General features: G+C 31.9%; 3 protein-coding genes across 5 annotated transcripts in view; 2 read left to right on the top strand and 1 right to left on the bottom strand.

The window, feature by feature from the left end:
* Positions 1-800: 800 nt before the first annotated feature.
* Positions 801-22387, top strand: LOC145331801 (uncharacterized). Of its 3 annotated transcripts, XM_080176643.1 has the most exons (9): positions 801-874; positions 2312-2351; positions 3958-4007; positions 8234-8310; positions 9118-9215; positions 10368-13610; positions 15873-15987; positions 17718-17806; positions 21778-22387. In XM_080176643.1, exons 2-6 carry the CDS (start codon positions 2320-2322, stop codon positions 10474-10476), a joined length of 366 nt encoding a protein of 121 aa, XP_080032769.1. In that variant the 5' UTR covers positions 801-874; positions 2312-2319; the 3' UTR covers positions 10477-13610; positions 15873-15987; positions 17718-17806; positions 21778-22387. The 3 variants fall into 3 exon arrangements, with proteins under 3 accessions (XP_080032769.1, XP_080032770.1, XP_080032771.1); XM_080176644.1 differs by lacking the exon at positions 17718-17806; XM_080176645.1 differs by lacking the exons at positions 3958-4007; positions 8234-8310; positions 9118-9215; positions 10368-13610.
* Positions 22388-22799: 412 nt separating this feature from the next.
* Positions 22800-27511, top strand: part of LOC145332321 (cytochrome P450 2J4-like) — a 36775-nt gene continuing 32063 nt past the window's right edge. Inside the window, exon 1 of the mRNA XM_080177305.1 lies at positions 22800-22836. The gene's annotated coding sequence lies outside the window, so the exon portion shown is untranslated. The remainder of the gene's footprint in view (positions 22837-27511) is intronic.
* On the bottom strand, positions 24559-25854 carry LOC145331191 (uncharacterized). Its single transcript, XM_080175813.1, has 3 exons — positions 25344-25854; positions 25057-25158; positions 24559-24823 (listed from the first exon to the last, which is right to left on the bottom strand). The coding sequence occupies exons 1-3, from the start codon at positions 25517-25519 to the stop codon at positions 24559-24561; spliced, it is 543 nt and encodes a 180-aa protein (XP_080031939.1). The 5' UTR covers positions 25520-25854.

The following is a 27511-nucleotide window of genomic DNA, read 5'->3' as shown; positions in this document are numbered from 1 at the left end:
CGCCCCTGTGTAGGAATTTTTAAAAAAATATTAATTAATTCTTACCGACAAGAAAAACTTAATGTGGAGTTGCTTCGTTTTAAATATATGTATGTGCATACTTGGGCCATTTTTTAGGGTCCAAATAGAGAGCGGCACGTAAATAGTCAAATAAGTGAGAGCTTAAAAACTAACTTCTTTGAAAGTTAAAGGTATGCTAAAAAACCTTTAGCTGGAAAGCTAAAAAACCTTTAGCTGGAAAGCAAAAAAAGTTTTTTTTTTACTTTTGGTGAATCAGTATTATAACAGACTACTTTTAAATTAAATAGCAGCAACGCCCCTTGGGTCTTCTAGGGGCACTTGGGGTGGTGGAAGAAGTCGACTCCTACCCCATTTTTAATTTTAGTTTTAAAAACAAAATATAAAAGTAATCAAAAAATTATTTTATCTACAATCGATTTCTCTATGTAGGGTGGTTGTACCCTTCCCATAGTTATAAACTTTCCTAGGACCTATGAGAAGCTACATTGTAAAGGAGATTCATTTATTGGTTTGATACACACCGAACGACAGATAGACATCATGTTACTTTTATATACTGATTTCAAATGAGTCTATTTATACTTATATAAAAGTTAGGACAATTTATTTACCGAACCCCGGACCTAATGGGGTTTCTTTTATCTCCTTTGAAGAGATTTTCTTCCCCCCTTTCCTTTTCCGAAATGTCTATGACGTAAAAGGAACAAAAGTGACTCAAAAGTAGTTCAGATTGGATCTAAATACTGAATTAACATCTTAGCTTTTTTTCTTCATTCTCTCACAGTCTACAACAAGGCTTTACAGGGAAAACAAGCCAAACCATATTAAGTCTGCTCTTTACTTTTTTTAAAAGGTAAAATTAACTCAATATTTTTTGTCTTTATATTTTAACATTTTTTGAGAAAATAAGTTTACCATTAGACCTGTTACTTAAAATACACTTTTTCGAATATGATTCTTTTGCTGGCCTAAAAAGTAACTTTAGAAGCCTTAAATAAATGTACAAAATTTCATCTCTCTACCTCTACCGGCTACCTAGCGCCAAGCCTCTTAAAAAATCATCAGATAAAGGTTTTAACAATTTCTCAGCAATGTGCAGGTTTTTAGCTCTTCTGCATATTTTAACTTAAACATATAAGACCAAAGATATGATATGCAAAAAATCTTTTGACGAAGTCTACTCTACAAATAGCGTTGGTCAGTTTTCTAAAAAAATTCCGAAAAATGTTAAAAAACAAACATCGCCATCGCTAGGTACGATTCAAAGATAGCACAACGTACTTTTGACATAGCAATCTTAATCTCATTTTATGATTTAAAAAAATTGCAGAACACCTAAATTAATCTTTAAGCCATTCTCGTATTCATTTGAAATTTTTTTATGAAATAACGGGATCTCAAAAATGGTCTTTTATAGAAGCCTGGCGCTAGGTAGCCAGTAGAGAAAGAGAAATAAAATTTTGTACATGTATTTCTAGGACCCTAAAGTAACTTTTTAGGTCAGCAGAAGAATAAAATTCAAAAAAGAGTATTTTGAGTAACACGTCTATTTACCATAATCATTTTACCAACACCAGTAGAATTACAAATTCATATATAATTGACTTAAGAATTTTTTTTTAAAGTTAGGGAGTTGAATCCATAATTATAGAAGCAGAAATATAATCTATGATTACAGTTTTGACCCTCTAAAAACGTAATCTACCATTCCACTTTCCCCTCTCTTGGTGATGATATCATCAACGCCGATACGCTTTTTGAAATTTACCATTCCACTTTCAATAGAGGCGAAACTGGAATGGTAAATTCATGTTTACATATCAGCGTATTCATAAACATTGATTTCCTTTTTTAAATCGACATAATAGTAATGGTATATTCTAGTTATTATTTTCATTTTACATAAAAAAGTTTTAATTATAAATAGTATTTTATGCATTCTTTACAATTAACATAATTTAAAAATAGTATGTATGATTTCAATTATGTTGATTTTAAAAGTGTAAACCACCATTCCAGTTTCACCTCTCTTGAAAGGGGAATGGTACATTTCAAAAATCGTATCGGCATTGATGATATCATCAACAAGTGAGGCAAAATTGGAATGGTAGATTACAAAAATCATATCAGCGTTGATCATATCATCACCAAGAGAGAGGAAAGTGGAATGGTAGACTACTATTTTTAGAGTGTCAAAACTGTAATCATAGATTATATTTCTGCTTCTATAAAATGGATTCAACTCCCTAACTGTTAAATTTATATATAAGAATTTTGTTTTATGTTTTAGACTTCGAAATGATTTGTGTAAGAATTCTATCTCTTTGTTGGTAAGTTTTTAATTCTTAATAATTTAAAGTAACAGGATCTCTGTGTGTATATCAGTCTGTCTGTACCGAAGGATCTCGCTAACCGCTTCTTTTACAATGTTGCTTCTCATAGGTCTTGGGAAGTTTTATACCTATTGTTTTGTGTGATTTGGGCGAGGGTGGTACTATCACCCTCATAAATCATCTCTAGAATCCTCCTCCTAATTTTTTCATTTATTTTTTTCTCTCAAACTAAAATTGAAAATATTGAATGGTCGCTTCCCCCCCCCCCCCCCCTTAAAAAAGAAAGGACCGCCCCGCCAAAAAATCTGTTTTTCTTTTTTGAATTAAAATAAAAATGAGGAGTCGAATTTAACACCCTCCAACCCAACCACCTCAAGTGACCCTAGAGACCTCAAGGTGCGTAGCCGCTAGATTTTTTTTCATAACAACTATTATTTAACGAGGATATGTTTGTCTTATAATTTTTTTCATTGAGCATGTTGATTTTTAACAGTTTGGTGCGATTTATTTAGTTATTTAATATTTTCATTTGATTTTGGAAAATGATTCCTAGAACAATATGATAGAAAGTTAGAACCGAAATATCTTTATAGTTAAGTCCTATGTAAATATAAGTATGTCCTTAGACATTTTAATTTTGCAACAGATTTAAATCCTATTTTTATTTAGACTTTTACATGGTTATTCTTTTTATTGAGTGCAGACACTTTACAAGTATTTTGTTAGTCATAAAGTTTGATTTTAGAGATTCGCTTTTGTTTATTAGTAACTCTATATTTTAATCAATTCTTATAAAAGTAACAAGATCTATCTGTCTGTGTGTTCCGAAGGATATCGTTAACAATGGATGTTGAATAAACGTCAATTTAGGTTGCTAACTTGGAACTTGTTTATTGGCCAGTTCGTTTACCCAGTAAGAGGGTAGGGGATGGGTAAGAAGGTTGGATGAAGCAAATCGTTATTTTAGCCCACTGCATGTTTTTTTTTTTTATTGTAGAACATGAAAATCTAATCCAATAACATATCCCATTTCGCTAATCTCTGAATCGATATGGTTCAATCCTATCATTAAGCATTATATATTATTAAAAAATATAATTTCTATTTGAATCCTTATAATAAAGTAAAAGGATGTCTGTCTGTATGGAAGGATCTCGCTGAACTACTGAACCATTATGGTTCTCCTTACTATTATAGCTTATCAAAGGTCCTGGAAAGGTTTATAACTATTTGGGTTAGGCCTTTAGGGGAGTAGCCGCTAGTCAAAAAAATATTTTCTATTTGAATCCTTATAATAAAGTAACAGGATGTCTGTCTGTATGGAAGGATCTCGCTGAACTGCTGAACCATTATGGTTCTCCTTTACTGGGTAGCTTCTCATAGGTCCTGGGAAGGTTTATAAATATTTGGGGGAGGGTACCACCAACACCCCAGGGGAAATCTCTCCTCAAGAAAAGATGCACTTTTAATTTTTTTTTCTTGTGAAATTTAAAGTGGGAGGTTGATTTCACCCCCCCCCCAAAAAAAAAACATCTTATGTTCTCAAAGAGGCATCTAGGGGCATAGCCGCCAGTAATCAAGACTTTATATATTAATAATTCAGGTTTATGAACCTAATGGTTGAAGTAGTTGGTGAATCAGTATGGGATCGAGGAAAGAAAACAAAGTCATTCCTAAATTAGGACAGAAGTCACCTTCCTAGGAAGGACATAAGTAGCCTTCCTTAAGTGAGAATTTGTTAGATGAAGGGCATAACATGCCTCCCTTAACAAAGATTTTGCAAGATTGAGGACATAAGTAGCCTCCCTTCACCTCACAAAACCTAGCTTTTTGATTCTTCACATAGCAAAATCTTGCATAAAATTGGTTTTTGGTCCATCACATAGCAAAATATTGGAAAACTTAGCTTTTCTGTCCTTCACATAGCTAATTCTTGCAAAACATAGCAAATTCTTACAAAACATAGCAAATTCTTGCAAAACATGCAAATTCTTGCAAAACATAGCAAATTCTTTGAAAACTTACCTTTTCTGTCCTTCACATAGCAAATTCTTGCAAAACATAGCAAATTCTTACAAAACATAGCAAATTCTTGCAAAACATAGCAAATTCTTACAAAACATAGCAAAACATAGCTTTTCTGTCCTTCACATAGCTAATTCTTGCAAAACATAGCAAATTCTTGGAAAACTTAGCTTTTCTGTCCTTCACATAGCAAATTCTTGCAAAACATAGCAAATTCTTGCAAAACATAGCAAATTCTTGCAAAACATAGCAAATTCTGGCAAAACATAGCAAATTCTTGCAAAACATAGCAAATTCTTAGAAAACTTAGCTTTTCTGTCCTTCACATAGCAAATTCTTGCAAAACATAGCAAATTCTTACAAAACATTGCTAATTCTTGCAAAACATAGCAAATTCTTGGAAAACTTAGCTTTTCTGTCCTTCACATAGCTAACTCTTGCAAAACATAGCAAATTCTTACAAAACATAGCAAATTCTTGCAAATTATAGCAAATTCTTACAAAACATAGCAAATTCTTGCAAAACATAGCAAATTCTTACAAAACATAGCAAATTCTTGCAAAACATAGCAAATTCTTGGAAAACTTAGCTTTTCTGTTCTTCACATAGCTAATTCTTGCAAAACATAGCAAATTCTTACAAAACATAGCAAATTCTTGCAAAACATAGCAAATTCTTGCAAAACATAGCAAATTCTTGGAAAACTTAGCTTTTCTGTCCTTCACATAGCTAATTCTTGCAAAACATAGCGAATTCTTACAAAACATAACAAATTCTTGCAAAACATAGCAAATTCTTACAAAACATAGCAAATTCTTACAAAACATAGCAAATTCTTGCAAAACATAGCAAATTCTTACAAAACATAGCAAATTCTTGCAAAACATTGCAAATTCTTACAAAACATAGCAAATTCTTGCAAAACATAGCAAATTCTTACAAAACATAGCAAATTCTTGCAATAGGGGTCCCAAACTCAAAAACAAATTTTCAGCGCGATCCGACCACTGGTTCTTGAGATACGGTGACCTGGTGTCCTTGTTACTGACCGTAAGATTTGGGAAATGGTTCGAATCCTTAGTAAATTAGTCCAAAAATTTTTTGACACTTCTCAAGAACCGGTGGTCGGATCTCGCTGAAAATTTGTTTTTGAGTTTGGGACCCCTCATGCAAGAATTTGCTATGGTTTGAAAGAATTTGCTATGTTTTGTAAGAATTTGCTATATTTTGCAAGAATTTGCTATGTTTTGTAAGAATTTGCTATGTTTTGCAAATTCTTACAAAACATAGCAAAACATAGCTTTTCTGTCCTTCACATAGCTAATTCTTGCAAAACATAGCAAATTCTTGGAAAACTTAGCTTTTCTGTCCTTCACATAGCAAATTCTTGCAAAACATAGCAAATTCTTGCAAAACATAGCAAATTCTTGCAAAACATAGCAAATTCTGGCAAAACATAGCAAATTCTTGCAAAACATAGCAAATTCTTAGAAAACTTAGCTTTTCTGTCCTTCACATAGCAAATTCTTGCAAAACATAGCAAATTCTTACAAAACATTGCTAATTCTTGCAAAACATAGCAAATTCTTGGAAAACTTAGCTTTTCTGTCCTTCACATAGCTAACTCTTGCAAAACATAGCAAATTCTTACAAAACATAGCAAATTCTTGCAAATTATAGCAAATTCTTACAAAACATAGCAAATTCTTGCAAAACATAGCAAATTCTTACAAAACATAGCAAATTCTTGTAAAACATAGCAAATTCTTGGAAAACTTAGCTTTTCTGTTCTTCACATAGCTAATTCTTGCAAAACATAGCAAATTCTTACAAAACATAGCAAATTCTTGCAAAACATAGCAAATTCTTGCAAAACATAGCAAATTCTTGGAAAACTTAGCTTTTCTGTCCTTCACATAGCTAATTCTTGCAAAACATAGCGAATTCTTACAAAACATAACAAATTCTTGCAAAACATAGCAAATTCTTACAAAACATAGCAAATTCTTACAAAACATAGCAAATTCTTGCAAAACATAGCAAATTCTTACAAAACATAGCAAATTCTTGCAAAACATTGCAAATTCTTACAAAACATAGCAAATTCTTGCAAAACATAGCAAATTCTTACAAAACATAGCAAATTCTTTCAAAACATAGCAAATTCTTGCAATAGGGGTCCCAAACTCAAAAACAAATTTTCAGCGCGATCCGACCACCGGTTCTTGAGATACGGTGACCTGGTGTCCTTGTTACTGACCGTAAGATTTGGGAAATGGTTCGAATCCTTAGTAAATTAGTCCAAAAATTTTTTGACACTTCTCAAGAACCGGTGGTCGGATCTCGCTGAAAATTTGTTTTTGAGTTTGGGACCCCTCATGCAAGAATTTGCTATGGTTTGAAAGAATTTGCTATGTTTTGTAAGAATTTGCTATATTTTGCAAGAATTTGCTATGTTTTGTAAGAATTTGCTATGTTTTGCAAGAATTAGCTATGTGAAGGACAGAAAAGCTAAGTTTTCCAAGAATTTGCTATGTTTTGCAAGAATTTGCAATGTTTTGCAAGAATTTGCTATGTTTTGTAAGAATTTGCTATGTTTTGCAAGAATTTGCTATGTTTTGTAAGAATTTGCTATGTTTTGCAAGAATTAGCTATGTGAAGGACAGAAAAGCTAAGTTTTCCAAGAATTTGCTATGTTTTGCAAGAATTAGCTATGTGAAGGACAGAAAAGCTATGTTTTGCAAGAATTTGCTATGTTTTGTAAGAATTTGCTATGTTTTGCAAGAATTAGCTATGTGAAGGACAGAAAAGCTAAGTTTTCCAAGAATTTGCTATGTTTTGCAAGAATTTGCTATGTTTTGTAAGAATATGCTATGTTTTGCAAGAATTTGCTATGTGAAGGACAGAAAAGCTAAGTTTTCAAGAATTTGCTATGTTTTGCAAGAATTAGCTATGTGAAGGACAGAAAAGCTAAGTTTTCCAAGAATTTGCTATGTTTTGCAAGAATTTGCTATGTTTTGCAAGAATTTGCTATGTTTTGCAAGAATTTGCTATGTTTTGCAAGGATTTGCTATGTTTTGTTAGAATTTGCAATGTTTTGCAAGAATTTGCTATGTTTTGTAAGAATTTGCTATGTTTTGCAAGAATTAGCTATTTGAAGGACAGAAAAGCTAAGTTTTCCAAGAATTTGCTATGTTTTGCAAGAATTTGCTATGTTTTGCAAGAATTTGCTATGTTTTGCCAGAATTTGCTATGTTTTGCCAGAATTTGCTATGTTTTGCAAGAATTTGCTATGTGAAGGACAGAAAAGCTAAGTTTTCCAAGAATTTGCTATGTTTTGCAAGAATTTGCTATGTTTTGCAAGAATTTGCTATGCAAGAATTTGCTATGTTTTGTAAGAATTTGCTATATTTTGCAAGAATTTGCTATGTGAAGGACAGAAAAGCTAAGTTTTGCAAGAATTTGCTATGTTTTGCAAGAATTTGCTATGTTTTGCAAGAATTTGCTATGTTTTGCAAGAATTTGCTATGTTTTGCAAGAATTTGCTATGTGTTCCTAGAATTTGCTATGTTTTGCAAGAATTTGCTATGATTTGCAAGAATTTGCTATGTGAAGGACAGAAAAGCTATGTTTTGTGAGGTTTTGCAATGTGAAGGACAGAAAAGCTAAGTTTTGCAAGATGAAGGACATAAGCAGCCTTCCTAATGTAAGAATTTGTCAGACAAAGGACATAAGTCACCTCCCTTAAGTTAGATTTTGTTAGATGAAGGACATAAGTAGCCTTCCTTAGATCAATTTCCAGTGACTTCTGTCCTAATTAGGAATGACTTTGTTTTCTTTCCATGATCCTCAGCATGTTATGGTCTTGATGGATACGAATATGGAACAGCTTATGATATAGATTGTGAAAACACAATCGATGCTTTAGTAGTAAGTTAATTTGATTTTACAGAAGTGTTCAGAAGGGTGGTGTAACAAACACCCTAGCAAAATTAAGAATACGCACCGCTAGGTCACATGTAAAGAATGGACCATTGACCTGTTAATTACACTAGTACCCAAAGTTTTAACAAATAATTTTTATATAAAAAAGTAATTTTGTTTAACGTTATTGTGTATGTAGTAATGCATATCAATTTTATTTTTAAAAGCAAAGCTTTTCTATTTTTAGGGTCTGTCCTTTCGTCCGTCCGTCCGAGACAGATAGCAATTATTCATTAATTTAGGCATGTTAAAATTTTCCTATCGATTTCAAACTTTGCATTGTGATTCCTGTAGTAGTAAGTTACGATTTAGAAAATGTAGCAACTCTATAATCATTACCAGAATGACCGTACATTCATTTTAAACATGTTGATTTTTCTACTTTTTTAACAACAAATTTTTATGTGAACTAATAATCCGTTTGATCTGATTTTTTGTATATTGATTCCTGGGACAACAAAGAACAAAACTAAGCAACTCTATAATCAAGTCTTAAAAAAGTAAGTATGTCCATAAACAAAATCCTGTAATAAATTTACTTACAATTTTGCTTCAACTTTTATATTCTGATTATTCAGTTCAGACACTACACAAGTGTTAATGTCCGTTTGTCCTAAAGTTTCATTGCTTCGCTTTTATGGATGTTGTCATCCTTGTCTTAGAGGGGTGTATCAACCTCCCTGATAGAAAGTAACACCCGACTTTGAAGTTTATGTTAATAGTTTAATTAAACTCATAAATTTATTTTCTTAGAATGCACCGACTATCAGCTTTCAAGGCTGTCCGAAGGAGCTACCATGTTTGACCGTAGAACAGGGGTTGGATTGGTGGGATGGTGCATTTATTATTACGTAAGTATTATTATGAGCTCGGCAGCCCAATTTTAGGCTAAAGGGGTATTGGAGAGTTTGGCATTTCGTAACATGACACGATTACATTTTGTTTCATATAAAGTAACATATGGGGAAAAGGTAAAATTAGGTGCGAATCACCAAATTTTTATTACCCCCAAAAATGTTGACTTTGGTGGTAAAATTTGTTTTACCCAACCTTTATTTTGAGGGAGGGGGGGTTAAAACATATATTTTTGTAGTGAAATACAAAAGTTACCCAATTAAAAAAATAAGGACTTTAAATCATGGTAAACTTTTTTTTGAGGTTCCAACGTTTTTTTTAGAGGTTATTATCCCCCTAATATTTTTTGAGAGTGCCTCCCAAGTAGGGGGTAAAAGTTCTATGTGTGGGATAAAAAATATGTATTTCCAAAATTGTGAAGGTGCTGCTTGTTAGATAAAAAATCACTCGCTAGAAAGTAACAAGCTTTAAGTCTGCATTTTTTGTATAGCAAAGCTGCACTATAAATTTTTCTCTGGCTGTAAAAAAACCGCTAAGAATAAGTAAATTTCTTGGCTGCTATTCAAGAAAGATAGCTGAATTATTGTGATCATCCAGAATTTTACTTTAACTCAATTTTCCTTCCATCCGCTTGACTATTTGTCTAAATTTTATGGTTAAGAACTTGACTATTTATGAATATTGTTCATCCTTGTTTTCTGTAAGGTAAAATAACAACAATATAAAAGTTTTTCTCGTATTCATTCGAATCCGGTGGATAGGAACCGGTTCTCATCCATACGAAAAAACTATGTCTAGCATCGTATTATATCCAGTTTTCTACGAATATAGAAATGTACAATCATAAGATTAAAACTAGTTTTTTTAGCCCCGTGGTGCCGAAATTGTACATTCTATATCTGCGGAAAGCCGTTTATAATACGATACGAGAAATAACTATTCTCGTATTCATTCGAATCCGGTGGATAGGAACCGGTTCTCATGAATACGAAAAAACTATGTCTAGCATCGTATTATATCCAGTTTTCTACGAATATAGAAATGTACAATCATAAGATTAAAACCAGTCTTTTTAGCCCGTGCCTTCGGCATCTTGGGGAAAGCCGTTTATAATACGATGAAAGAAATAACTATTTTTTATTTTCTAGGTGTTGCTCCTATACGTATTACGGAAATTTTGACAGATATTTTTGTGTTCCTCCTAATCATTATTATAGTTATGAGTATTGTGAATATTTCTTACAAGAAAACTGGTAATGCTTAAGTTAAATTATTATTTTGAGCACTCTGTATTCATGAGGGTTATGGACATTCGCCAACTTCAAGAACCATTTAAAGAAGTTGTATCAACTTTTTCACTTTTTATTTAAGATAGCTAGCCGGCTCTTTTAGTAAGCAGTAGATGTAAAATTTTTCAAAGAATTCAGATATGCAATCGGTTTTTTTGTAGACCTCTTATTTTTTAAGTAATTTAAGTTTTTAAAAAAAATAATTAAGTCGGTTTTAAGGTACTAAAACGCAACAAAAAAAAAGAAGAAAATGGCCAGTATGAACAAAAATAGTAAGATCTTTAATTTGACACCTTACTTTTAAAATTCTGTTAAGTAATTATTGAAAAAATCTATTTTGTTAACCTCGGATTAATCAAAACTTTGAAATTAAAAATATCCTCTCACAGGCATAAAAAGTATGTGTTCATATATACTTTTAGAATGAGAAAAATAATACGAATCCAGTCTAAGCAAAATTGAAAAACTTTTATAAAACTAAATAAAAAATATAAGTTTATTTTAAGAATCATAATTTTCGGCTTTAAAGGGTTAGCTTGAATAACACCTGAACAAAACCTAAACAAAAGACAATGCAAATAAAATAGCAGATATTTTTTAAACACAAGAAACAATAATGTATTTTTAACTGCATTGTTTTGAAGTTTATAAACAGACTGATGCATATTTTTTCATAATTTTTCATTCTTTACATGTTCTGTAATATCACTATATTTATTGTAGTATCTATTGTATATATTGTATGAACGTTCTCCTTTTTTTTGGCAATTCTATTGGTTAACTTTATAGGTTAAGCTTCGGGATTCGTCAATTTTCGCGATTTGTGATTGGCTAGTTTAGTAGTTACAATTCTTAAAAAAAACTTTTTATTTTTTTTATTTTTTATTACAATTTTTTAAAACTTTTTCAATTTCGCTTAGAATAGATTCGTAATATTTTTCTGATTCTAAAGGTATACATGAACCAATATTTTTTATGTCTGTTTGATAAAATATTTAGGTTTAAAGTTTTTATTAAACCGAGATTAAAAAAATTGATTTTTTCAATAATTACTCAACAGAATTTTAAAAGTAAGGTGTCAAATTAAAGATCTTACTATTTTTGTTCATACTGGCCATTTTCTTCTTTTATTTTATTGCGTTTTAGTACCTTAAAAACGACTTAATTATTTTTTTTAAAAACTTAAATTACTTAAAAAATAAGAGGTCCACAAAAAAACCGATTGCATATCTGAATTCTATGAAAAATTTTACATCTACTACTTACTAAAAGAGCCGGCTAGCTATCTTAAATAAAAAGTGAAAAAATTGATACACCTTCTTTAGCAGTGTATAACCTCATTTAAAAAATTAATTATTCATTTAACGAAGGTTATATATGCTTGCCTAATATTTTTTTAACTAAGATATAAATATTAAAAAAAAAAAATTAAAGGTTTTGTGATTTTTATTCTTTGTTCAAAAAGATGTCCTTAACCCCTATAACACATTGTTAATTTGAATATAGTTAAAATTGAACACTGTTAAAAATTGCTAACAAAAAAAAATGTTCCTATAAACTAGGGCTTTTAATGTTTGTATTTATTTTCCGTGAAAATTGTTTATAATAATATACATGATTTTTTATATGGCTCAGAACCGGTTTTAATCCTGCAGATAATAATCGGTTTCAAAGTTATACTGGTAAACTTTTCTTAATAATTATTGTAAGTTTATGTTTGCAGTACCTCTTATATGTATTAATTATACAGTCTGTAAGGTTTTTATATGGTGATCATTACATTACATTATTTGGCCATAACTCTGTCAAAAATGATTTCAAAACATACCTTTTTTGCAGGGAGTAAGAGAGGGGACAATGGATCGAATATTCAATTTTTAGGAGTCTCAGACTTTGGGTACTGGCTTCAAGGGAATGTGCAAGAATTTAGCAGTTTCTGACTGAGTTTAGGTACTTGCGCATGAAATGCCGCTACTTGTTGTGTATGTTTTGAATATTGCAGACGGGGAGAAGGGATAAGGGAAGTGGGGGCAAGGGAAATAACTACTCGTTGTGTTAGTTTGTAATGTAGCAGACGGGGAGAAGGGAGGTGGGGGCAAGGGGCAAAGGAAAAAAACATAATAAAAAGGGGCAGTCATATTCTTGCTAGCAGCTGGCCGTGTCCAATAATCTTGTAATATAAAAATCACACAATAAAACCTCAATATATTTCACCAAAAACAAGTTGTGATTTCACTTTACATGACGCTATGGAAATCTATTATTCAATTAACAATCCCTTTATAATTTCCTACAAATTTTTTGGATTAAACTGTATTTCATGCCCTTTCTTTAATAACTCTTATGTTGAATTAATTGCCCATTGTCCCCTCCCTTACTCCCTGCCTTTTTTGACCCAAAATACTGAAACACTTTATTTTTAAGCCCAATTAATCAGTTTTGAAAAATCTTTCTGTTTCATGGAAAACTAATTGATATACTAAAAATTATACAAATTTGGGTGTAAGTTTTATATGTACGGGAACATATAAAAAGCTTACAGACTGTATGTGTGTTTTTATCATTGTAAAACTTAAAAAATAACTGTCAACATTAATATTATAACAAAATTATTCGTACCTTAGTTATTTTTTCTGTTTCTTTTACCTTGTTAGTCCTAAATAATTATCATTTTCTAAAAGTAACAACTTAAGATTTTACTAATCATAAGATCGCCATGGTGCTCCTTAACAGTTTAGATTTTTATTTGCCCTTGGAAGATTTAGTGTATGGTACCTTGAACCTTATGAAAAGTCAATTTATTTACCAAACCCTGGACCTACATTCTAAATTAACTTTTTAGCTTTTTTTTCTTTATTCTCACAGTTTAAAGCAAAGCTTTACAGGGAGAACAACCCAAAAAATATTAAGTTTGCTCTTTACTTTTTAATAAGGTAAAATTAACTCCATATTTTTTGCTTGTTTTTTTTACATTTTTTAGAAAATGAATATACTAATATCATTATATCAACAACTTTAGAGTTACAAATACCCATATAATAAATGTATCGATTTTGTTTTAGATCTTACAATGAGTTGTCTAAGAATTCTCTTTCTTTGTTGGTAAGTTTTTAATTCTTGATAATTTAAGTATCTCTGTGTTTATGTCTGTCTGTCTGTAAAAGGATCTCAATAATCGCTTCCTTTACAATGTAGCTCCTCATAGGGCATGGGAAGTTTTATACCTATTTTTCTCTGTGTGTTAGGGGGAGGGTGGAATAAGAGAAATCATCCCTAATAAAAATTCCTCCCCCCAATTTTTTTTTAATTTTAATTTTTTCTCAAAAAATAAAATTGAAAATAGTAAATGGTCGACTCTCCACCCCCCCCCCCCCCAAAAAAAAAACAAGGATCACCCTGCCAAAAAAACATTTTTTTCTTTCTTGACCTAAAAAAATGGGGGGTCCAATTTAACACCCTCCACCCCACCCACCTCAAGTGACTCTATGGGTGTAGTTGCTAGATTTTTTAGAAATTGTTTTAGAAAGGTACAATTTAGAAAGCGTAGCAACTCTATAATCAATACCAGAATGTCCGTACGTCCATTTGAAACATGTCGATTTTTATCTTTTTTGACAACAAATTTTTGTATATTAAAATTATCCGATTTTTCTGATTTTTTGAATACTGATTTCTAATGCAACAATGTAAAATGTTATAAGTAAAGCATCTCTATAAGCAAGTCCCAAAAATGTAAGTATGTCCTTAAACAGTATCATCTATTTATGCAGTTTTGCAACAAATTTACTTACAATATTGTTTGTACTGATCCATTAATATTCTGCTAATTAAGTTCTGACAATCTACAAGTGTTAATGTTCGTTTGTCCTTTCATTTCAGAGCTTCGCTTTTATGGATGTTGTCATCCTTGTTTCTCATTACAGCATCCTCAAAGAATAGCGCATAACACGTTGTTAAATTGGGCATGTTAGAATTGTCCAATCAATTTCAAACATATCATAATGATTACTTTAAAAGTTTGGTGCAATTTATTTAATTATTTAACATTTTTATTTGATTTTTGAAAATGATTCCTAGATCAATAGGATACAAAGTTAGAATTGAAGTATCTTTATTATTAAGTCCTATGAAAACGTAAGTATGTCCTTATACATTTTGATTTTACAGAATATTTACATCCTATTTTATTTTGACTTATACAATATAAATAGATATTCTTTTTATTGAGTGCAGACCACTTTACAATTATTTTGTTAGTCATTGTGTTTGAGTTTAGAGATTAGTAACTCTATATTTTAATTAATTCTTATAAAAGTAACAAGATCTATCTGTATGTGTGTTCCGAAGGATATCGTTAACAATGGATACTGAATAAACGTCAATTTAGGTTGCTAACTTGGACTTGTTTATTGGCCAGTTTGTTAATCCAGTAAGAGGGAATGGGAAGGGGTAAAGGTGGTCAATGAAACAAATCATTATTTTATCCCACTGCATGTTTAACTTACCTTTTAATTACCTCATATGGGCAGGATTGCAGTCCAGGACCATTTCGACTTTATGTACTGTCTAGGTCCTGGTCCAGCAATCCAGGAAAACTAAGGATGATTGTTACGCACACTTCTCTGTCCAAACACCCAAGGATTTTAGGTTAAGTAACATCCATCAGACAACCAACTCTCTGTGATGCTTGACCTTTGTCTGAGAAGTCCTGGTAACGAGTTGCGCCTGCTTTGGGCCAAGGCACTCCCCCTACTCTAACTATTTATGTTGCGCATCTGACATGGACGCTGTAGGCACCATTTTTAATGTCTTTGGTTATGACGCGGTGTTCGCCCAAGATTCAAACATATCACCTTCCAGACAATGAGCGGATGCGCTACGTGTTAAGCCACGGTCGCGGGTGCATGTTTTACTTTATAGGAGAACATAAAAATCTGATCCCATAACTTATCCATTTTGCTAACCTCTGAATCGATATGGTTTAATCCTATTTATTTAGCTTATCATTAAGCATTATATATTATTAAAAGGATAATTAAAAATATAATTTCTATTTGAAAGTAACAGGATTTCTGTCTGTATGGAAGGATCTCGCTAAACTGCTGAACCATTATGGTTATCCTTATTATTCAAGCTTCTCATAGGTCCTGGGAAGGTTTATATTTATTTGGGGGAGGGTACCACCAACACCCCAGGGGAAATCGCCCCTCAAAAAAAGGTGCACACCTATTTTTTTTTCTTGTGAAATTTAAAGTGGGAGGTTGATTTCACCCCCTCCCCCACGCCACTATTGTAGGTGCCTAAAAGAGGCATCTAGGGGCATAGCCGCTAGTAATCAAGACTTTATATATATTAATAATTCAGGTTTATGAACCTAATGGTGGAAGTATGTGGTGAATCAGCATGTTATGGTCTTGATGAATACGAATATGGAAAAGCTTCTGATGAAGCATGTGCTAGAACAATCTCTGCTGTAGCAGTAAGTTAATTTACAGAAGTGTGCAGAAGGGTGGTGTAACAAACACCCTAGCAAAATTAAGAATACGCCCCGCTAGGTCACATGTAAAGAATGGACCATTGACCTGTTAATTACACTAGTACCCAAAGTTTTAACAAATAATTTTTATATAAAGAAGTAATTTTGTTTAACGTTATTGTGTATGTAGTAATGCATATCAATTTTATTTTTAAAAGCAAAGCTTTTCTATTTTTAGTGTCTGTCCTTTCGTCCGTCCGTCCTAGACAGATAGCAATTATTCATTAATTTAGGCATGTTAAAATTTTCCTATCGATTTCAAACTTTGCATTGTGATTCCTGTAGTAGTAAGTTACGATTTAGAAAATGTAGCAACTCTATAATCATTACCAGAATGACCGTACATTCATTTTAAACATGTTGATTTTTCTACTTTTTTAACAACAAATTTTTATGTGAACTAATAATCCGTTTGGTCTGATTTTTGGTATATTAACCCTTTACAGTCGGGCCCCTTGCCGCACGTTAATCGGTCGGGGGGGGGGGGGGGGGGCGTTCAACGCCCCCCCTAATTATCTCAGTTCCTATTAGAGCTAGAGGGCTAAATTTTTTTTTGCAAGTCCCCTGTTTGATAATGAATTTCCGACCTTTTATAAGTCGAAGTCAATATTTGCTTCCTTCACCCTTTTATTTAACAACCTTTGTTTTTAGGTCTTTTTTATTTAAAAATTTCAAACGGCTGTAATTTTTTTATTTTTGAAGCTAGAAGAAAATTTTTTTCCCAGAAAATGTTTATCTTTATGTAAATTTTACATTAGAAATATCAAAATATTAATTTCAGCGGCCGCAGCTGTACTTTGCAGCTGCCAGCCGCCGCAGTCGGCGGTCGGCGGGAAAACGGCGGCGGATCTTCATGAAATTTTAATACGTTATGTAGACATGTAAGAAAAGCTTAAGTTTAAAATTTGAAGTCTCTAAGTCAAAAATTGCGGCCACAGGAGCCTTTTAAAGATTTCTGGAGACCTGGAGGATCAGGACCTGCAGGATCATACCTGGAGCCTGAAATTGACTTGAACACCTGCATTTCATATAAGGATGTACTACTAGAGAATTTTTTAGTATTTTGGTATGATAAAATGTTTTGTTTTAGTCAAAAAAATATTTTTGCTCTTTACCTGGATGACCCTGCCAGGTTTGCTGGCATCCTCTGCCCGCCAGGATGGAGATATTCAAAAAATTCCAACTCTCAGTTATGTGTCATACCCATAATTAAAAAGTCAAGCAGTTTGGGCTCTTTATCTTTCACACACAGAAAATGAGATAGAAAAAACCGGATGTGGGGGCATTCAACGGCCCCCCCCCCCCCCCCCCGACCGTTAAGGGTTAATTCCTAGGACAACAAAGAACAAAACTATAAGCGAAGCAACTCTATAATCAAGTCCTAAAAAGTAAGTATGTCCAAGTCCATAAACAAAATCCTGTAAAAAGCAGTTTTTCAATAAATTTACTTACAATTTTGCTGCAACTTTTATATTCTGATTATTCAGTTCAGACACTATACAAGTGTTAATCTCCATTTGTCATAAAGTTTCATTGCTTCGCATTTATGGATGTTGTCATCCTTGTTTGGTTATTGTCTTAGAGGGGTGTATAAAACTTTCTGATCGAAAGTAAAACCCATCTTTGTAGTTTATGTTAATAGTTTAATTAAACTCATAAATTAATTTTCTTAGAATGCACGGTACATCAGCCACATCCCCTGTACGAAATGTTTGACCATAGAACCAAACCATAATTGGTATAATGGTGAAGTAATTGGATCGTAAGTAATATTATAAGCTCGGCAGCCAAAGTTTAGGCTAAAGGGGTATTTGGGAGTTTGGCATTTCGTAACATGACAGGAGCAACCATGTCTAACTATGGTTCCAGTTTGGACCATTATTATTAAGTATTAGTAAGGGCAGCAGCCCAAACATAAGCAAAATTACATTTTGTTTCATATAAAGTAACATATTTTTAATCAATTAAAAAGGCAATTATAATGCGTCATCTATAAAAAGTCGCATTACTTAGTAGGGTGGGTCCATTTCCCCCTTTTTTTAGATTTTACTGTTATCATAAGTTGTGGAAGTCATATATATGTATGATAAGCCCCAATCAAGTTTCAAAGGTGACTTGGCTCTTATGGCTGCCAGCGCGCGAGGGGTATAAAAAGTGCCCACCCCCTTATAAAATAAAAAATTCTTCAAACACAGGAATGTTGCATATCAAAATGACCGCATTGAAATGCTGATTTTTTATATTTACTGTAAATATGAAATGTAGATGCATCTTTTGGTTACATGTGTCCACTGTTAAATATTTAATAATCAGCACCAATGATGCACAAGATCTCAAAAACAGCATTTGGGGAAAAACTGGTGAACCAAAAAGATAAGCAAATCCAAAACAAATCAACAGAAAAGTGATTTTTTTTCACTTTTCTTCTCTTTTAAAGATTGATTCTTATAAATTAATGATTTTTAAAGGGATTTATGCATTAGTTATTATAAAATATAGTATAAGGTAGAAACTAATGATTTTTCTAAATAAGAAATATTTATGATCAATTAATCAAAAATTCAGTTTAAAATCTTGATTTTTAGGATGATGGCCTTTAACCCTTACAGATCAGGGGGGGGGGGTCATATTGACCCCCCCCCTCTAGTTTTTTTAATGTCATTTTTTTTGTAGGTAAGATTCATGACTTTTTAAGTTTAGTAAATATATGTCGGCAAAAGTTGATCTCATAAGGATATCTGGTCTCTGTCAGTCATGGCGTCCGGTCAAAGTTGGTTAGGTGGCACAAAATTTAGAAAAAATTCTAAATAAATCTTAATTTCTTCATTATGGCTTTTGTGTATAAGATAGAGACCTAAATTTTTTTGGTGAATACTGGGATATCAATGAGAATTGTGGTGTTATGACGTTTGACCTCTTCCAGATCGATTTTATGACCGATTTTTTGTCCGGCTTTTACTATAGACTTATATCATGTATATTGTGACTTCTATTTCAGCTAGAGACCTAACAAATTTTGTGGTACATCCTTGACCAATAGTAAACTTCCGTGAGTAGCAAGGTCATGATCGTTTGACCACTCCTTGACAGATTTTTGACCGATTTTCTATTTCCTACCTGTAATTTGGCTGTTTTTAAGCTGCCAGCCGCCAAATTTCAAAACAGCTCTAGACCAACCAAATTTTTTATGTAGTCGTTTATTGTGATCAGAAACAGATAAAAGTATTAATTGACGCCGCCAACCATCGTTTTACCGCCGTAACCGCTGCGATGGTCAGAAAAAGTATTTTATTTGTTATAAAAAATAAAAGTTCATCCTAAAATTTGGTGATCCTAGCTTTAAAATTGGCCGCTCTACGGCTGTTTGAATATTTAGTAGCTGGCCGCTAAAAAGCGGCTAAGTAGCGGTCTGACCCCTATGACTAGAAAAAGTAATTTTCTCTAAAAATACACATAAACCACCAGAAAAAAATGTATGTCTCTAACTGTAACAGGAGCCGAGATAGAGGGGGGGATCAATATGACCCCCCCCCCCCCCAATCTATTAAGGTGGGAATTGGGGCCCGAGATGTAAGGGTTAAGAGCTAAATGTTATCAAAGTGCATGTTCATGATGACAACTTATATATTGAACTATGGTCCAATTTTTGTATTTATAGCAGCCTCCAGCCAAGCAGTATTAAAAAAGAAAAAAATTGCAATTTTAATTACTCCAATTCATAAGGTAATTATTGTAGTTTTTAGAAGATGTTTCTATTTCTTGTCGAGAGGCTCCCTTGGAGATTGCTATGAATACAAAAATTGGACCATAGTTTAATTTATAAGTTGATGGGTATGCACTTTGATAACATCTGACCCACCATTTCCACCAGTAGCATCTTTAAGACCATTCTCCTCAAAATCAAGATTTTAAAATGGATTTTTTTTTAACACATCACAAAACTTTTTTGAATACTTTTGAGGGTAATCTTATCTTTACCATGTATTTAGCTTCATCCATAAGACTTGAGGTCAGCAGCTGTCCTCTAAAGTGATAAGGGGTTGAATTTTGTTTTCTAATATTTCTTATTAAGAAAAATCATTTTATCTACCTCATACTATATTTCATAATAATTAATGCATAAATCCCTTAACCCTTACAGATCGGGCCCCAATTCCCACCTTAATAGATCGGGGGGGGGGGGTCATATTGACCCCCCCCCTCTATCTCGGCTCCTGTTACAGATAAAGACGTAAAATTTTTTTTCTGGTGGTTCATGTGTATTTTTAGAGAAAATTACTTTTTCTAGTCATAGCAGTCAGGCCGCTCCTTAGCCGCTTTTTAGCGGCCAGCCGCTAAATTTTAAAACAGCTGTAGAGCGGCTAATTTTGCAGCTAGGATGACCAAATTTTAGGACGAACTTTTATTTTTCATAACAAAAAAATTACTTTTTCTGATCATCGCCGAAAAACGGCAAATAACGGAAACCGCCATTTTCGGCGGTTATGGCGGTAAAACGGCGGTTGGCGCCGCCAATTAATATTTCTATCTGTTTATTGTTGCTCAAGGATTTACCAAAAAAAAATATAGGGCTCTAGCTGTAATAGAAGCCACGATATACATGATATATGTCTGTAGTAAAAGCCGGACAAAAATCGGTCATAATGTCGGTCAGGGAGCGGTCAAACGGTCATAACACCACTTTTCTCAGAAGGTCATAGATATCTAAGTATTCACCAAAAAAATTTTAGGTTTCTACCTTATACACAAAAGTCATAATGTAGAAATTAGGATTTATTTAGAATTTTTTTCTAGTTTTGGTGCTACCCAACCGACTTTGACTGGACGCCACGACCGACACAGACCAGATATCCTTATAAGATCAACTCTTGCCGACGTATAATTACTAAACTTAAAAAGTCATGAAGTCACAACTCTCTATCATACCTACAAAAAAAATGACATTGAAAAAACTAGAGGGGGGGGGGGTCAATATGACCCCCCCCCCCCCGATCTGTAAGGGTTAAAGAATTGTTAATTTATCAGAATCAATATTTAAAAGAGGAGAAAAGTGAAAAAAAATTTTATTGATTTGTTTTGGATTTGCATATCTTCTTGGTTCACCAGTATTTCCCATCAAATTGTGAGATCTTTTGCTTCATTGGTGCTGACTAATAAAAAATTAGTGGTGGAAACATGTAACCAAACGATGCATCTACATTTCATATTTACAGTAATATTATCCAATATGAATAAAGAAGCTGCTATTCTGAAAATTCAGATTTGCTATTTTTTTGGTTCACAGTTTAGAAAGTACTACCCCAAAAATTGATTGACTAGGGGGTAAAATTTTTTAACTACCTCACTTTTTTGGGTGGGGAGGGGTATTTCCCCCTCATTTTTTTGGGAGTGTCTCCCAAGTAAGGGCTAAAATTTCTATAGGTGGAGTAAAACATAATTTATTTATTAAAATTTTGGAGGTGCCAATTCCAGCTTTAAGTCAAATTATTTATAGCAAAGCTGCTCAAAAATTTACCTCCAGCTGGGAATAAGTAAATTTCTTGGCTGCTATTCAAGACAGATAGCTGAATTATTGTGATCATCCAGAATTTTACTTTAACTCAATTTTCCTTCCATATGCTTAGCTGTTGTCCTAATCTAATGTTTAATAACTTGACTATTTATGAATGTTGTCATCCTTGTCTTCTGTAAGGTAAAATAACAACAATATAAAAGTTTTTTTTTATTTTCTAGGTGTTGCTTGAATGAGTATTACGAAGATTATAATAGATATTTTTGTGTTTCTCCTCATCAATGGTATAGCTATAAGAATTGTATATATTTCAAATTAGTATTTGAACTTTAATTTTGAGCTCTCTGTATTCATGAGGGTTAAGTACATTCAATAACTTCGAGAACCATTTTAATTTTGCACTGTATGACCTCATTTAAATTTAGTTATTAATTTAATAATGCTTGATCAATACAAACATTCTTTATTTTTTAACTAATGGATAAATATTTAAGTTAAAAAAGGTGTCCTTAATCCTTACATTGTTAATATGGATATAGTTAAAATGAAACACTTTTGAACATTTTTAACAAAAATAATGTTCCTATAAACTAGGGCTTTTATGATTTTTATTTTATTATATTATACGATATATGATATTTCAGTATGACTCAGAGCCGATTCAAATCCAGCAGATAATAATCGGTTTCAAAAACATACTGGTAAACTCTTCTTAATAATTATTGTAAGTTTATGTTTTTAATTACTCCTTTATGTAATATATGTATGTTTTTTAATGTAATTAAAAATAATTGTAAAAGTTAATACTATAATAAAATTATTTGTATCTTATTCTTTCTGTTTCTTTTACCTTGTTAGTCCAAAATAATTATCATATTGTAAAAGTTTTAAATGACTGATTTTAGCCTAAGATCTTGCAAACCGCTGGACCTACATATTGCTTCTTTACAGTGAAGCGTTATATTTGCTAATTGAAGGTTTAGCGCATGATACCTTCAACCTTATTAAGAAGTTATATGCGCTTTATAGTGCATATAAAAAAAAGTATAAATGTAATAAATTTTAATAATTTTTGGCCAAAGTATCCCGAATTTCGTCATATTAGAAAAGTCCTTTCCTGAAATAAATAACCCACTCCAAAAAAAAACTTATATGAAAAGTGAATGGTCAGATTTCCCCCCAAGCCCTTTCTCAAGTGCTTCTAGAGGTTTCTGGTAACGTAAAAATTACAAGAGAAACGACTAAGCTAAAATTGCTTGATTCACTTCTACAAGAGACAAAATGAATTGAAAATGATTGCTAAAATCGAAATATATCTTCATGTCTTAGAATAGTGTAATTTTTTTAAAATAGGTTGAAAAACATACTAACTTTATAATAAGAGAAATTAAAACCAGAAAAAAGAAATATTTATACTAATGGGTAAAATTTGTATATCCCGAGTTAGAAATTGCTAAGCCAACAAGTATGACAACATCCATAAGTTGCAAATCTTAAAAATAATGGATGGACAATACATCCGGATAACCAATCTCAATGAAACTTGATGGGAGTATGTAGAATGTGAAATGATTTCATCCCTGAGAATTTCAGAGACCTATCTTGAATAGGAGTTGAGAAAATCATGAAAACTCAAGGAATCAATCTAACACCCCAATAATTATAACAATCTTGTATATGTAGAATGATAACTTCAATGATCCCTGAGAATTTCATACGTCTATCTTGAAAAGGAGCTGAGATAATTAAGTTTTCCCCAGAAGGATATCTCATATTATAGAGTAGCTTCGCTAGAAATAAAAGATAATAATGATACGAAAGAATTATATTTCACAACTTTAGATATTTGATGAGAAGGAATAATAATCAGTGTGAGGGATCCTACGTTTTATAGAACAAGCTGTGCGTGTGCAAAATTATCTGTTTAATTTCAACTGGGGGCTTTGAAACATAGATGAAATTTTGTGCTCTTTCTCTAGCCGTGCGAGATATTTGGCAGGGCTCGGCAGCCGCGACAAAGGCTAAATTTTAAGCCCGTTTGGATGCTTTAATAGTTATTTCTCGCATCGTATTATAAACAGCTTTCCGCGGATATAGAATGTACAATTTTAAGATTAAAACCAGTTTTTTTAGCCCCGAGGTGCCGAAGGCACGGGCTAAAAAAACTGGTTTTAATCTTATGATTGTACATTTTTATATTCGTAGATATAATACAATGCTAGACATAGTTTTTTCGTATGGATGAGAACCGGTTCCTATCCACCAGTTTCGAATGAATACGAGAAAAATCCTTTGAATAGGGTTATTGTCATATTTGTTTGATTGCTTGAGACTAACAGCCCTGATATTTTGTCTTGACTTTTCGGAAGTAATAAATTAAAATTTGAAAACTGCCAGTTAGAACCAACCTAAGTTTTAAAGCTAACGAATTAGATAACATATTTTAAAAATTTTAGATTTTCAAGTTGGCTATACTCAAAAAACGCCTATCTCAAAAAACGCCTATCTCAAAAAATGCCTATCTCAAAAAACGCCTATCTCAAAAAACGCCTATTTCAAAAAACGCCTATGAGTATTAAATAAAATAAAAAGTTTACATGTTTTATTCTTTATTAAAATAATAGTCATATATATTTAAAATATTTGTTATTATTATATACATAAAGTTATAAATCTAAATAAGATAGTGTGCTACTCTCAAAATCTATTTCTGCCCGGCTTGAATTAACACCCCCAATTCTTCTTTTTTTTGGTGGTGCACTTATGATGTTGTCATTTCTTCTTTTTCCGATAATCATTGAACCTTAATTATATATTTTAATTAGTTTATTTCAGTACATTTTTAAATGTATAGTTTTTTAGAGTAGCTGTGTTTTTAAAAGAAAAATATATTTTAATGGTTTGGTTATTAAAAGATTCATTTGTTTGTTTTATTCAAAGCTTTATTCAAAGAATACAATTTTGAAAAGTTTAGAGTAGCTGCGCTATTAAATAACTATAGTCTAATTCATGAAGTAGTTCTTATATTTGAAGTACACAATTTTGATAAATTTAAATATTGCCTTACTGTGCTCAGTTGTAGAGCTGCTAAACAAGGGGCTTCCAGGCAGAGATGAAACACTTGAAGTATGGATCCTTGATATATCCCTTCTTCTGTTAAAATCATACAATTGCATAATTTTTGAATCTGGTAGAAATTGCAAACTTTGATAATGACCAGCAGACACATCAGACTCTTCAAAGTATAGTAGCAATATCGGGTCAGCTCTAAAGAACACATAGCTAATTACTTACATAGACAGACAAAAAAAAAACTATTTTGTATGTTAATACACCTCGGGGCTAAAAAAAAATAGTTTTGATCTTATAATTGTACATTCTATATCCGCGGAAAGCCGTTTATAATACGATGCAAGAAATAACTATTACAATATGTGAACAAGCAAAGGTTGCGTGATTTTTAACCTAGTTAATCTAATAATCAAATGAAATTTTTTTACCTTTTTAAGGTGTATGCCCGAGTCGTTATGTAACAATTTTGGATACAAGTTGCTGGATTAGACCGACTCAACACAACAATTATGTCACGTTCAAAATGATTACTAAATAAAACAAGTTTTTTAGGTTTAGATTTAAATATCTTATAATTCCATCATTCCGAATTATTTTTTCTCCCTCTTATTAGGAATATAAAAATATTCACATTACTTTATAATACTTACTAAAGATTTTCAGTACTTAAAGATATTTTCACCCTTTTATTAGAAACATTAATAAGAGAATATACCTTAATACTTGAAGAGCATAGGAATCTCCATGCACACCATCTTGTGCCATTCTTTGAATCCAATTACAGAGATTTTCTGTTTCTAGCCAAAATAAAATATTTTCACTTATCATTTGTGAAATTCTTGAAACAGCAATTTTTCTTAACATCTGGTGATCTATCCCTGTTTGGTCCATTATTGCCCAAAATAAACAATTTCCATCAGCAGGGGTGTCAAATTGAGATTCAGATTTTTTCAACCCTAATGTGTTTAATAATTGAGTTTCTTGTGATTCATAATGTCCATAAAAATTGGATTCTGTTTGGTATGGTTGATTATAGTATGAATATTGGAATTGATAGTTTTCTGTGTAGTGTGGTTGGTATGTATGTTGAAGAAGGTACTGGTCATAATATTGTTGTTGTTGTTGTTGTTCTTGGTCATATTGTTCTTGGTTATTGAAATTAATATTGCTTGAGTCCTGTTCTGTAACTTGTTGCTCTTGTCGTTCTATTTGTTGTCCTTCTTGTTCTTGTTGTCCTTCTTGTTCTTGTTCCTCTTACTTTTATTTCATAACTGATAATAATTAAATCACCTTAATTGTGAACCAATTTCTCCTCTTTTTCCATGAATGTCCTTGCGACGGAAACAGTACCCATCTAGTACTAATGAGGTTAACACTTTTCTTTTATTAATTTTAACTTTAGTGTCATTAACAACAGATGTTACATAACCATCTTCTTTCACATGGTGTAAAAAAGTGTGTTTGTGAAGTTGGATAGATAAACAATAACTTAACTTAAATAATAAAAGAAACAAAGTAATTAGTTTCATTGTGAATGATAATCTTCTACTGATGATTATGTACCATTTAATAAACTCAAAACTTGCCAAACTAGCGGTCAATTTATTAGTTATGTTTATAATAGTGTTTTTACCATGTCACAAAATTTTTGAAATTTTGAAAAAGTATAACATTATATAGGGTAATAAACCTTTCTTGAGCTATTGTCATATCAACTTTTTTATTGGAACATCTTAAAACAGGTACCACACTAGCGGTGATTTTATAATGGTGTTCCTACCATAACATAAAAATTATAAAAATGCCAAAACAGATTTAAATTATAGGGTAATAAACCTTTCTAGAGCTATTGTCACATTAATTTTTTTATAAGAACATCTTAAATCATGGAACATTGGCATTCCAATCGTATCACAAAATAAGTGATGAAACAAGATTATATAACAATAAAACTTATTAGTTTTCATATTGATTTGATTATATAGCTAAATTTATGCTTGAAATATTTGTGTAGATGTTCAACATAAATATATGAATATCATACATTTAAATTATTTCATTAAATGCCTATAGGCGTTTTCTTAAAAAGGCGTTTTCTGAGATAGGCGTTTTTTGAGATGACCCTTCAAGTTCACACTTGGAAAAATATATCAGGAAAAAAATTTGAAAATCACGAAACCTAGTTAAACTTTATACTCACGCAACCTTTGAATTTTATTAATGTTACGAATGGTTTCGCCTCTAGACTCAAATGTGCACCAACCTATTTCTTTATGGGGATATCCAACACCCTAAAATTACTAATTCAGATATCATTTTTTAACATCTAAAATTTCGAATAACATAGATTAGTTTTTAATTGTATTTGAAAATATTATGGGTCTAAAATAAATTGATGCACATCCCCAATAACGATGAACATATAATACCCCTCTTCTATAGATCAAGTTTATCGGCTAAAAAAGATTTAATGTCAGTCCCCAATTTATTTAGCAAACCAATGAGAAATTGTGGTTTCAAGTATAATTTAATGTTCGTTGTGCCTTCTCTTTAACCCATCTATCCTTTACCCCCCCCCCCCATCCCCAATCTAACTGTGCATGACCTTATCTTCGTTATATGAAGAGAGGGTGGAGACTTAGGCAGTTTATTACATTAGTCCCTAAAGTTTTATAATACTGTTATTCGTCTCCTTGCAACTTTGGGGACTTTTATTGTATTTTGATTGGTTGGTTCATTAGATTCAGACGTTTTAACCATTAATTGTAATGTACATAAATAGTTATTTTGTGTATCATCATTTGGTATGACTATGAACATCAATTTATCGGCCTTTGTCTTATCCTTTCAGATCCAAGATTACATAGTAACATATCTATGCGT

Source organism: Acartia tonsa, chromosome 11 (assembly GCF_053477335.1).
Source record: "Acartia tonsa isolate MP-2025a chromosome 11, ASM5347733v1, whole genome shotgun sequence".
Lineage (NCBI taxonomy): Eukaryota > Metazoa > Arthropoda > Copepoda > Calanoida > Acartiidae > Acartia > Acartia tonsa.
The sequence above is the reverse complement of the archived record's forward strand: the minus strand, read 5'-3'. Positions and strand labels throughout refer to the sequence as shown.